The 12,455-nt window shown below is 45.1% G+C and overlaps 1 protein-coding gene across 2 annotated transcripts in view; it reads right to left on the bottom strand.

The window, feature by feature from the left end:
• Positions 1 to 12,455, bottom strand: part of abr (ABR activator of RhoGEF and GTPase) — a 109,185-nt gene that overhangs the window by 40,661 nt on the left and 56,069 nt on the right. For both annotated transcript variants that reach the window (XM_079171738.1, XM_079171736.1), the window contains 5 exons: positions 12,029 to 12,089; positions 7,108 to 7,160; positions 5,531 to 5,671; positions 4,285 to 4,406; positions 2,337 to 2,505 (listed from right to left, as the gene is read on the bottom strand). In XM_079171738.1, coding sequence (XP_079027864.1) covers positions 2,337 to 2,505; positions 4,285 to 4,406; positions 5,531 to 5,671; positions 7,108 to 7,160; positions 12,029 to 12,089 — 546 coding nt within the window. The remainder of the gene's footprint in view (positions 1 to 2,336; positions 2,506 to 4,284; positions 4,407 to 5,530; positions 5,672 to 7,107; positions 7,161 to 12,028; positions 12,090 to 12,455) is intronic.

Here is a 12,455-nt window from a genome sequence, read left to right as displayed (position 1 = left end):
CCCAAGAGCTGTGAGGCAAAGATACTGAGCGAGGTGAATGAGTCCAACTCTGTCATAACTCAACTCTTAACTCCTAACACGATGATACACATATTTCAGATTCAGTGTGCACTTTCTGTGAATTCCACGATGTCCGTCACTAATAAACATCCACAAATCCGCTTAGAAATCATAAAAACACGCTCCATATAAGTGAGAATCATTACGTCTTAAGTTTTCCTCTGTCTGTACATTCATGGGTACGCTGCAACAAGCTCGAGGATAATTCAGCATACTTTTGATGGTGCCAATTTGCCAAAAAAGCGAACCAATATAGGCTTAAAGAAACAGGCTTAGGGTGTAGCACCACAGCTAACTAACTGGTGGCAGCAATGCACTTCCTGTTTACCCCAAATGACTTTATTTGACTGTTTGTAAAAATGAAAAAGAAAAGATAATCTGTAGATTGAGAATAATTGGTTTCGTTTTGACATAAACGTACAGGAAGAAACATTAGTTATGATTTGTGGAATAGCAAAGGTTTTCTTAGAGCAGTAAATGAAGCTATTTACACTTTACTTTGATTATAGACTCAGTGTTTGTCTCCTGAGGTTTATCAACATCTGTATGCGAGTTACTTTTTCTCCACTCTCCATTATCTTGAATCACAATAGGAGACAGAAATGAGATTGTAATGTGAATTGAACATTGGTGCATCCACGTCTGTGGATTGCTGGATGAAATGATAGTCCTCTCCTTGTGAATCTCCCCCAAATTCTTCAATGGGCTCAGCTTCACAATCCTCACAAGGCTGCGGTTATCCCCGTTGCTTGTGCACCTTTTTCCCACTCAACTTTCCATTATTAATAATCCTGGTTACAGCACTCTGTGAACAGCCAGCTTCTTTAGCAATGACCTTTAGCGGCCTCCCCTCCTTGTGGAGGCTGTCAACGTCTTCCCCATGCTTGTGTAGCCTACTGAACCAGACTGAGACCATTTCAAGGCTCAGGAAACCGTTGCAGGTGTTTTGAGTTCATTAGCTGATTAGAGTGTGACACCATGAGTCTACAATATTCAACTTATTCACAATATTCAAATTTTCTGAGATACTGAATTTGGGGTTTTCATTAGCTGTAAACCATAATCATCAAAAGTAAAAGAAATAAACGCTTGAAATATATCACCCTGTGTGTCGTGAATCTATATAATATATTACTGAAATAAATGAACTTTTCGATGATATTCTAATTCATTGAGATGCACCTGTAGTGTAGGTATTGATGTTATGCCTCATTTACACACCATATAATTATGACCTATTTAAATTAGAACTAAACTTTTTATGACTAATGTGTCATTACTCTTATCAGCGTGGTATCGGGTTAACGACATATTTCCTATTTTCCCAAAGGAGACGACATCGTGCTGAGAGAGTCCTTTCATATAATCCAAGGATCTCGCCTTCTAGAGAGTATTAAAGGAAAACAAATACCCACATCCTCCCTGCCCTCAGCAGGAAGCCGTGAGTCAGAGCCTGGATACAATCAGCTGCTCTCGGCTCCTCTGACTCTAAATACCTTCCGTGGTCACTCGCTGAGTGGGCGAGTTTAGCGCTGTGAGAGGGGAATAACGGGAACTGCAGTGTGTCTCAGCCAGGGACTTGGAAATGTTGGGAGGATTATATATAGCATCTTTTCAGAGAAATAGAACATGTTCTATCAAATCAACATAGCAGGTTGGTCTGAGAGGCGGCCATCGCAAAGTGACCCGTTGCAGCGGGCTGACTCGCTCTATTCCTACGGTCGATGCTGAGTGCTGAGCGCCATTTCCTTCTGAACGAGTCAAACGACCACGGCAAACAGTTCAATGTGCGTTCTAGTCTCATTCTACTTCTATGGTTTCCGTACTGATAGGAACAGAAAGACGTAGAAGAAGTTAAACATCCCCCCCCCCCCCCCCCCCCCCCCAGTTTGAAGATCTATTTTATACTTATTTCTGGATGTCTCTACTTTAGCCTGCACGCTCAAGAGTTTCCCCACATGGCACATTGGACCTTACCTCAACCTCGTCTAAGACAAACAAAGGTGTGGGCGTCAACTACCGAGTTAAAAGGAAGGTGCAGTGTTTCCAGTAAGGAATCACTGAGTCTTCCATGAAAGTCTGCGTATGCCACGATAAATAAATAGATGGCTATCAAAGTTTCACAGAACTCATTAGTTGCAACTTCCCTCCTGAGTCACTTGTATGTGTGTGTGTGTGTCTTAGAACAGGAACCCAGCTAATGACTCATTTTAAGGAACCTCTGGTAGGTCCCGCCACGAGATGTTGAAAAACAAATAAATAAACAACAGGACTACCTTCTCTTTCTGTATCTCACTCTTTAAGACTGAGATCTTGATCTTCATCTCCTCGATCTCGTGCTCGGGGAGGACCTGGATACTGGGGCTGGAGTCGGAGTCGTCCAGGGTCTGGAAAGTCAAGTCCGCCAGAGGGAGGTACCACTTGCACTCGTACTGCTGATGGCGGCTGCAGGTGGACAGAGAGGGAAGGATGGACGGGTCGGGGAATACAGGAAATATATGACACACAATAAGTCAAAGAATCATACAATAAATCAGAGACCAAAAGCTGTAAAGATCAATAGAACAAAGGCAGTGAAAAAATACAAGGTCGTCAAATTAATAGAAAATTCTGTCCAGATGGCCGCTAACCAGACATCACAATCTCTGGCTAATTTTAACAAAGCATTACTAGTAAGAGTCGCTATTAATTTGTCACTGTGCTGTGGTGCAAAGACATCACTGTAATGAATAGACACTATCACGATAAAAAAGTTAAACATTCACAGGGGTCTAAAGGAAAGAGCTGAAGAGAAAAACATCCTTACAATGACAATAATTGGCCAATTGAGAGAACTGCAATTTAAGGTCATCCTCTTTTTAAATTCAAAAGCATTGTGTTCAGTCGCGACGCTAGATTAATGAAAATGACGCAGCCTCAGCAGAGTGCTTCCACTTCCAGCAGGGCAGAGAGAAGACCAATCTGCATTGTCACTAATGAGACTGTCATTAGCATTCCTGGGTGCTGCGCAGTCAACTCATTACCGCTGCGACGCCGTCATCAGAAGGCCAATTTGAGCAGCGCGTTCATGAGCATCCACACTAGATGAAAATCCTCACATGTGACGACTAAAATCTTCACTTCGCAACAACTTTTATCTAAAATAGATTATTGTACATTTCTGACGGACACGGCGTTAGAGGGACACAAGAGGAATGCAGGTGTTTTTAAAAATCATTTTGCCCTGATCTCTCGCCTCCCGCCATTATCATAATGAGTATCTCTCTCCTCTTTGTTGTACAGACCATCCATTCACCTTCTTTCTCGTGCACTCTTTGCTCAGCGTGCAGCGGATCGAGTCGCACTTAAACACAGCCGTAAACAAAAGGGTGCAGAGTTAAATGCATAATTGAATAGAGTATGAAGACATCCTTGTATCCAATCTACTAGCCCTTAAATAACAATAGCAATTCAATATTTATAGACAAAGAAAATTATGAAATATGTATTCAGGAACAGAGTATATGTAAATACGACGAAGGATCCTCAGGGACTTCACCCAAGGTGACCGAGTTTCTGGATGGATCCGCTGCTTTAACTGTTTGTATGTGTTTGTTTGTGTGTGTGTGTGTGTGTCTGTGTGTGTGTAGCCTGTAGGCGGCACACAGAGCATAACAGTCCAATTTACAAGTCTGGTATTTATGGCAATGCTGTGTGTTCCTTCCAAGTGAGGGGAGGCTGCGGATGACAGACAAACGGTGAATGTCAACCAAAATAAGATCCAATCAGGCTAACAGCTTCCGCCGCGCTGACGGGGCGAATGTCACGCAATCCCGTAAATGCGGGGCGCTTAATCTGTGGACGTGTGTCACATCGTGTGTCAAGGCCTAACAGAGTAACACCTTCGTCCTCGCTCTGTTCACAGCGTTTATCTGCTAGTCTCCTCCACTCTTTAACAATGCCAGAGGCAAAAACACCTGCTAGCCTCTCTCTTTGTTACTGTGGCTTCAGAAAGTCCTCCTGTTCCCTCCAGGAACACAAATAGAGACGGCATATTCTGTAAAGCGCCGGTGTCATCCTTTGTGTGTCACTGCCGGGGGGGGGGCAGAATGAATGACACACAGATGGAAGCATAGAGAGGGTAATCCTAAGAGGGTGGATACTCAAATGGCTCTGTGCTAAATAAAAACACGGCTATGATCCTCTCTGGATGGAGAGGGGGAAAAAAAGGTAAAGTGGACTCACCCCACAGCCGTCTTCTTCATCTTGGCACAGAGCAGCAGGTCGGTGAAGAGGAAGACGTGCCGAAGCTTCCTGGAGCTTTCCGACACTTCCACCAGGAAGCCATCCTTCACCAGCTGACGAGCCTGGAAGAACACCGCATGTCACTTCTTGCTGTCGGACCGATGCGTACACAAAGCGGATGAACTTAACACGACGCGAGTCAATCAATGCTGAGTTCTGGTCACGGTTGAGAGAAATCAGTGACAGAACCGAGATCAACACATTTTGTGATTGTATCCACCTGGATCTTAACTGCTACCTTGTTCAAATGATGGCTGGGGGGGGGGGGGGGGGGGGGGGTTTGAGACCTCTAAAAACATAAGAACAGGTTGCACAAAGCGAGCCTGTCTTCACGGCAGTCACTTAGCAAATATAAGTGTTTATTAAAGGCCTGACAGTGGCCATCAATAGGGATCACTACTGCATTTGTGAGCGGTGTGAAGTCTGATGAACTGGCTACGAGATTAGAATGAAAAACAATCAGGGGGTGCAGATGAAGGGAGTTTACCAGACCTCTATAGTCCGCTCCAACACATCCCACACTCTGAACAAACTGTAGGCAGCTGCATTGTGGGCAATGAAGCCGGGTTTTGACAAGGTTATGCTGCATCCACTCCGTTTTGTTTATATTGACCATTGTGAGTCTGACGATGTTATTGGAGTGTAACACTAAATCGAAAATACACCTTTGGCATTTTGGTGAGAAACAAAGAATAGAAACTTTTCTTTGTTGACTAGAAAACTCCACAGGGCACCAAATATTCAAACTTTCTTTTGCCTCAAAAAGTTATATTTAGTTATTTTGTGAAGTTCTTCTAATTGTATGAAATATGTTCTCTATATATATATAAGCCTGAATTTAATTTAGTATGGGTTTTATACAGTCTAAGAATGTGACTAAATATGCAACACAAAATACAAAAACTGATTTGAATAGATCTCAGTCACACGAGGCATATAGAATATTATCACCACATGCAGAGATTTCACGCTCTCCTTGCACCAAATGACACAGCATCCAACTTCAAAGTCAATTCATTCATTAGGCTCTTGTCTCATTCATACTGAGATATTCCTCGACAAATAATCACACACACACACACACACACACACACACACACACACACACACACACACACACACACACACACACACACAAACACACACACACACACACAAACACACACACACACACACCCACACACACCTCTCCCTTGGGCGTGGTGACGGCAGTCCTGCGAGGGTCGATCTCCTCGTTGATGGAGGAGAGGAAGTTCTGAGATATCCGCAGAGCGTCCTGCAGCAGCGGGAAGTCCGGGTGGTCCTTAGGAGTGTGTTTCAGCAAGTCCTGCAACACGTGCACAAACACGCACGGTTACACAGACTCACAAAGACGCTGTTGGTGCTATGATAGTTAAAACTTTACCAAAACTGTGAAGTCACAGAAATACTGATTGGTGCAATGACGTAAAAACGTCTTATCCTGTGTAGCGTTAGAAATCTATTCTCACTTCCTAACAAAACCCAAGCATGAGCAGAAGTCCTGATTGAACGTTTTCTTCCTTAATCAAAAACATAATTGTGCTGCTCATGCACAGCTTTCTTATTGAATACTGAAGAGATCTCTGAAAATCTTTTGGGGTTATTGAAGCTGCTCTCATCAGTATCGCAGGGCGATGAGCGGGACAGCCCAACAACAGAGGCTCCTCTTCCTTCCAAAACAAACACCTCTTCGTTTGCATGAATGGCAGGAACGTGACCTTTGTAGAAACACACGCAGCCGTCCTGGATGGTCATGTTGTTGCTCTGACAGCTTTATGCAAACGTCGTCCACGCAAATAAACTCCTGTAAGGTAACTAGACACATCCAGGCGTCTCTCTGCTCTCTGCTTGATTGGCAGTTACCACCTTAATATTACTCATCCAAAGAGGTCGGCTTATTCAGGCTGGGGCGCTGCGATGAACAACACAAAGCAGGCTCGGGTTTTTCAGCTCTTGGGCTGCTGTGTGGAATTGCTAAACATAAATTAAGGTATTATAGTTGAAATGTTGCTCTCACGGTTGGATTTGCCGTGAGGAATGTAGAGTCTATGACAACAGCTACATCTTTTTAGTACAAACGGTTTATCCTGCCTTGAGAGTGTGTGTGTGTGTGTGTGAGAGAGTGTGAGTGTGAGTGTGAAAAGGGAAGTTAAAGGGACAGCTCACCAGATTACAAAACATATTTTCTCACTTTGCTTTTTTGGTGCAATATTAAATAATTTTAGCCCTTTGGACCCAGACATGTGAGAAGTTAAAAAAAGGGGGAAATTCCTCTTTGGTGGAAGTACAAACAACACACAGACATGTGAAACGTGACATGGGGCCCCAACCAGCCCTTTGTGTCTGGTTGGGGGTTGTAAAGGGGTCACAAAAAGGTTGGGAACTACTAGTTTAGTCTTTACTATATTCTATTAAATTATAGCATTTTTTTACACAAACAATAATGTGAAAAGTAACCAATAGAGTCAAATAAATGTAGAATAGTAAAGAGTATTATATTTCCATAGTATGAGTATAATGTAGCATGAAAATCTAATATTAAAGTAAATTTCAAGTACCTCAAAATTGTACTTAAATATAGATATCTGCCTCACACGTCTGTTTCCAGACTGGTACAATGGAAGTGAATGATGTTTCTTAAAAAAATCAACATCACATTCAGCAGCTACATGTGCGCTGCTTTTCTCATAATTCGGGTGAAATGATCCTTTAAAGTCGTGGGAGTGTAAGCAGTGTACTCACATGAAGAACCAGGGTGCTCCTGGTCACACGGTCAATGGGCTTGTAGAGGAGAGCTGTGGGGAGAGAAGAGGATCTGAGTCAGTGTCGCTCACACACGAGTCCACACACACACACACACACACACACACACACACACACACACACACACACACACACACACACACACACACACACACACACACTTAAACTTAGACTGCTGATATGATTCTTGGGTTGACGACGTTAATAACAATAAGCATCCACCCTGGGGCTGCACCGATCCGACCCTTTTTAGTCCCGATAACGATACCTGAGCTTTGGTATCAGCTGATACCAGCGGTTGATTAATAAGCTGTATGCACCGCTGTGTGGAGGAGACTGAGATCATTCTTTTACGTGTGAGGCGACATCAGGCTGGACTTACACATCGCTTTCCGGAATACAGGAATTATAATTCAAGTCTAAAGCTTTTTAATGCAGCAACAAATTGGTCAAAACTTAAGCAGGAATGAGTATTCCCGTCTAAAATAAATATAGAAATATAGAATAGAATAGAATGGCACCGTCGATAACCAATTCAGCTATTTGCGCCAGTCTCGGCCCGATGCCTCCCTTATCCACACTGCCAGAGAGGCTTTTAGCAATACATACGGCGGACCCTGACCTTTGACCTTCCTGTGACTGGTCGTTAACTCCTGTGACGGGGAGCAAGATAGCAGTTTGTTACCGCACAATAAAGGGAGACACACACACACGCACACGCACACGCACACACACACACACACACACACACACACACACACACACACACACACACACACACACACACACACACACGTGTAGGCAGGCTGCTTAACATGCAGTCCATCTCTGGGGTTGATGCTGCAGCCTCCTATTGGTCCTGAAACAGTTTGCTTCCACTGCATATTTAGGCTGCTACTAGGTAAACTACAGCCTGGACGCTGGACTCTAAGCGATTCTCTCTGAAACACACCGACGCAAACATAAACAGCAGAAATGGAAGCGTGTATATATCTGCTGTGCAACAAGACAGACCCAATGCCAGCGTTCACAACTATACATCACAGTTTAAACCCGCACCGCCACACTCGGCTGGTTTCCCCCCGTGGGCGGCTATGCTGCCGCCGAGGTGGCGTGAACAGCTGCAGGTCTGACATACATGACACAAAAGGAGACGGGCAGCAGATGTGAGAACCCCGAGGGAGAGACAAATACCAAGCAAACGCGCATATAGATGTGAAAGAGGAGAGGGAGGTTGAAGAAGAACACTTTCATTCCTCCCTCTGTCAGACCTGGATGCAGGCAGTCATGTAATGAAATGCCACAAAAATGTCTCAAGGTCTCAAAATAATAATGCCACTGGTGTCACAGAAAATGTATAACAATGTCGCTCTGCAGTTGTTCTCAGGGAGGGAAAAAAAGAAACGCAAGGGTGGAGTATGCAATGAAAACAATCCAGATCCGCAAGGGCATAGAAATCTGTAAAGCAGCTGACAATGTTCCACTCACTGATCAAGCTAATCTCCATTTATTACAGTGCAGACTTAAAGCAACTGATTATTAAACCGAAAGGGAAGAGAAGGCCCTCTGTATGCAGGGCAGGTCGTCCCAGACAGACAAAGAGAGCTACAAACAGAGCTACACGTTTCTGTTTATCCCATTGAACATTGCTCCCATCGACTGAACAGTAGTGCAGGCTGATCCCTCTCTTCTTCTCTTCCTCTGTACTTCCTCTCACTTTCAAGTGCTCGCCCTCCTTTGACTAAAAATAAATGAAAAGGGCACCTCCAGGGAGCGTGTTCAGATCTACTGATAGGGCTCTTCATATACAACTTTACACACTTCTCATGTGCTCAAATATACGTACACACACATTCACACGGCTACTGTGTAAGACCAAAGAGAATCTTCTAGAGGGCCTTGCTGATGCTCTTTGAAGTTTCTCCGCCCTCTGGTCGTTAACGATGTGGCCTCCGTCAACGTTTCACTGAACCATTGCCGCTACCTCCCGGAGGATTAGCTCCATGACCTGCACGGACCACAAGGGGGCTGCCAACTCCTCTAATTATGTGCGTGTGCACGGTTGTCTTCACCTCAAGCGGAGCAACTTTTTAGAATGTCGAAGTGACTTTGGGTTACCTTGGGTACAGTTCCAAGTTTTCAGGTGTTACTACAGTACAGTCGTTGTAGAAGTCAGTACATCAGCTGTATTGATTATTTTGATGTGCTTTGTGCTGCATGTGTGAAACTCGACTGCACCTTGTTTCTGTTTGGAAACACGAGTCGACAGCCATGAAGCAGGAATAATAATGATCATGTTCACATGTCAACATTTGCTTATTAGCTTTTGCTAATTAGCTCTAAAACACAAATTACAGCTGAGGCTGATGCGGATGTTATTTAGTGTTGCAGCTATTTGGCCAAAAAAAACTAAGTATTGGACACATTTTGACTTGATGATAGCACCGGATCTAAAGGATCACCAAAGCCAGTATGACTCATCCTCTGAGGACCGCGAATGTCCATCGAATCAAATCCCTCAAACAGAAGTGGAGATATTTTAGTCTGGACGAGGTCCCAATGCGGTTACAGAAAGATCAATAACACCTTCCACATCAAAGTTCAAAGTCCAGTCAAGAGACAGGACGAGAGAGGATGAGAACACCGAGAGGATCAGAGAGGAGGCGGATTATTGGAAGTCGATGACCCGTCGCTGCGAGGTGCCTCTGATTGGTCCTGTTCTCAAGGTCGCCTTGACGACTTGGCTGGCGGACAGACAGTTCATCTTTGCTGTAAGGGGGGGGGGGGGGGGGGGGGGGGGGGGGGGGGGTTGAACGACAACACACTGCACGGTCCCTCAGCTAGGACGCGGGGACTGCCAGCGTTATTTGGCAAGACGTTCAGCCGCCAATGTTAGGCAGCAGCCGTGACGGAGGACGACGAGGACAGAGCGACAGGAGAGCGAAAATAGAGACGGCAGAGTGAGTGACAGAGGCGGCTACACACGGATTAAGAAAACAGAGCGAAACGGTCATGGTGGGTGGGGAGCAAGAGTCCCCATTTAACATGTAAAACAGGATGTCAGATGTTTGATTTAACACTGTTGCTAGTTGCATCCATTCATTAAGCGGTGGCTGGCAGATGAAACAGTGAGCTATATGGAAACAAGTATGACAAATTGATTTATTTCAATGAAGAAAATACGCAAAAGCCGGGGGAAGGCTGGGGTCTACTTAAATGAGGTGGAAGGCGAGATGGATGGATGGATGGATGGATGGATGGATGGATGGGTACAGGGAGGAAAGACAGGTGGGAGGAGAGCGGGATGAAAGAGGGAGCTTCAGAGCTGAGCTGGAGAAATCCCTGGACTACTTGGCCAGGTAATTAAGGAACCGCAACACAAAGAGTAATCAAAGCAACTGCCCTGGGTGCTGACGAACACTGATTGCTGAGGGAATATGACACGAGCATGGAAAACAATGGTACAGACAAACCAATCAGAGAGCGCTTTAGTATATTACAGTGCAGTCTCAGCAGTAAAGAAGGAAAAACTAATGTGACGATAACAATCAGCATGTTTGGGTTGCTCCTCATTTACGGCGCATAAATTAACACACTTCACAGGTACATGAGGCTGTAAATTGACACACACACACACACACACACACACACGCACGCACACGCACATCCACCCTGTCTCAGCCAGACAAAGCACACCGTTTGCTCATTGCGTCTATTATTGCACAACAATCGGACAGCGTTTCATTATTTCCCCTGCAGCAGAAAGAGGTCTACCCCCCTTTGGTTCGGTTGTGCCAAATTCCCCAAAAAACGGCTCAAGTTTGCAAGACACCAGCAGAGCACAGGCAAACGCACACACTCATTAACTCACGCACGGATCAGACTCGCTCCGATCCTCTGGCGATGAGTATTCTCTCCGAGGAGCAGTCTGAGGCCAACAGCCCTTACACAGACTAAACGTGCCTGGCTTTTAAACAAACACACACACAAGCTGCCGTCCTCCTGTTTATTATTCTGTATGTTGAGAAGACATGAACAACTGGAGTCTGCCAGTCCCGGTGAGCTGCATATTCTCAGAGGATCATCACTCGGCGAGCACACAAAAGCTCCGGCGCTTCAAAAGACTTCATCACCTCATCACGCGGGCTACTGCACATAAATGTACAGGAACAATCTGATTGTGCATCATGAGCACCAGTTCTTAAAGCTCAGAATATCCCAAATCAATCTGACAGCTTGTCAGCAGCTGTCCCAACTTCACAGCAAACAACCAATCTACCGTGGAATCAATGACGACGATGACGACGTCCTGGCTCACAGATAAACGACGGGAAAAAGGAAAAAACAACGCTCCAAGTCGCCCCAAATCGAAACGGCGGCGGGTCACAACATGCGGTCGTTACCGTATGTGCAGTTACAACACAGTCTGAGGACCAGAAGCACCTCCATGTCCCTCATCTCCTCTCCTCACTCTGTTCTCCTGCTCACTGCATCCTTTCTCAGGCAGAGAGAGACAGCGTGAGAGAGAGAGTGAGAGAGAGAGTGAGAGAGAGAGAGCGAGCGAGAGAGCGAGAGATAAAGAGCGTGAGAGAGAGAAAGAGAGCGAGAGCGAGAAAGAAAGAGAAAGAGAGAGCGAGACAGAGACACAGAGACACAGCGAGAGACACAGCGAGAGAGACAGCGAGACAGAGACACAGAGACGGGGAGAGAGAGAGAGAGAGAGAGAGAGAAAGAGAGAGCTCACACATGTGCCAGTTTGCCTCCCAAAGCCCGTCACTGCATACACAAGTAGAAAGGGGCAGGACTGGAGTCTTAAAGCAGCAAGCTAGCCCGGACAGATGTACACGCACACTCACAAATAGACACATGGACTAAAATGCACACACACACAAACACTTACCCTCCATTGAGACAGATGTGGTACAATCTTTGGAGTCTTTAGGACCTTTTACTTTGAGGTTCTGAAAAAAAGAAAACAGAGGAGTGGGATGATCAATTGAATTAACCACACTATCGCTCCCACACACACACACAGCTCTCTACTTGCTCGGCTGAGGCTGATGGAAGTAATGAAGGCGTATAGGGTCACTGCAGCAGACTGAGACAGCTGACGGAGGCTGAGCCGTGTAACCACCACACAGTAAAGTACAGGTACAACCACCAACACACTTCTACAGCACAACTGGGAAATGATATTAGTTAAAGGGAAACTACACCCACAACATGACAATTTGTATATTAATAATGACTCTGTGTTGCCTTACATTCTTTAAGAAAACTTAGTTTTTCTCACATGCCTCAATGGTGAACGGAGAATTAAAAAAAAC

Source organism: Pholis gunnellus (assembly GCF_910591455.1).
Source record: "Pholis gunnellus genome assembly, chromosome: 13".
Taxonomy (NCBI): domain Eukaryota; kingdom Metazoa; phylum Chordata; class Actinopteri; order Perciformes; family Pholidae; genus Pholis; species Pholis gunnellus.
Note: the sequence above shows the minus strand (reverse complement) of the source record. Positions and strands in the feature narration are given on the sequence as shown.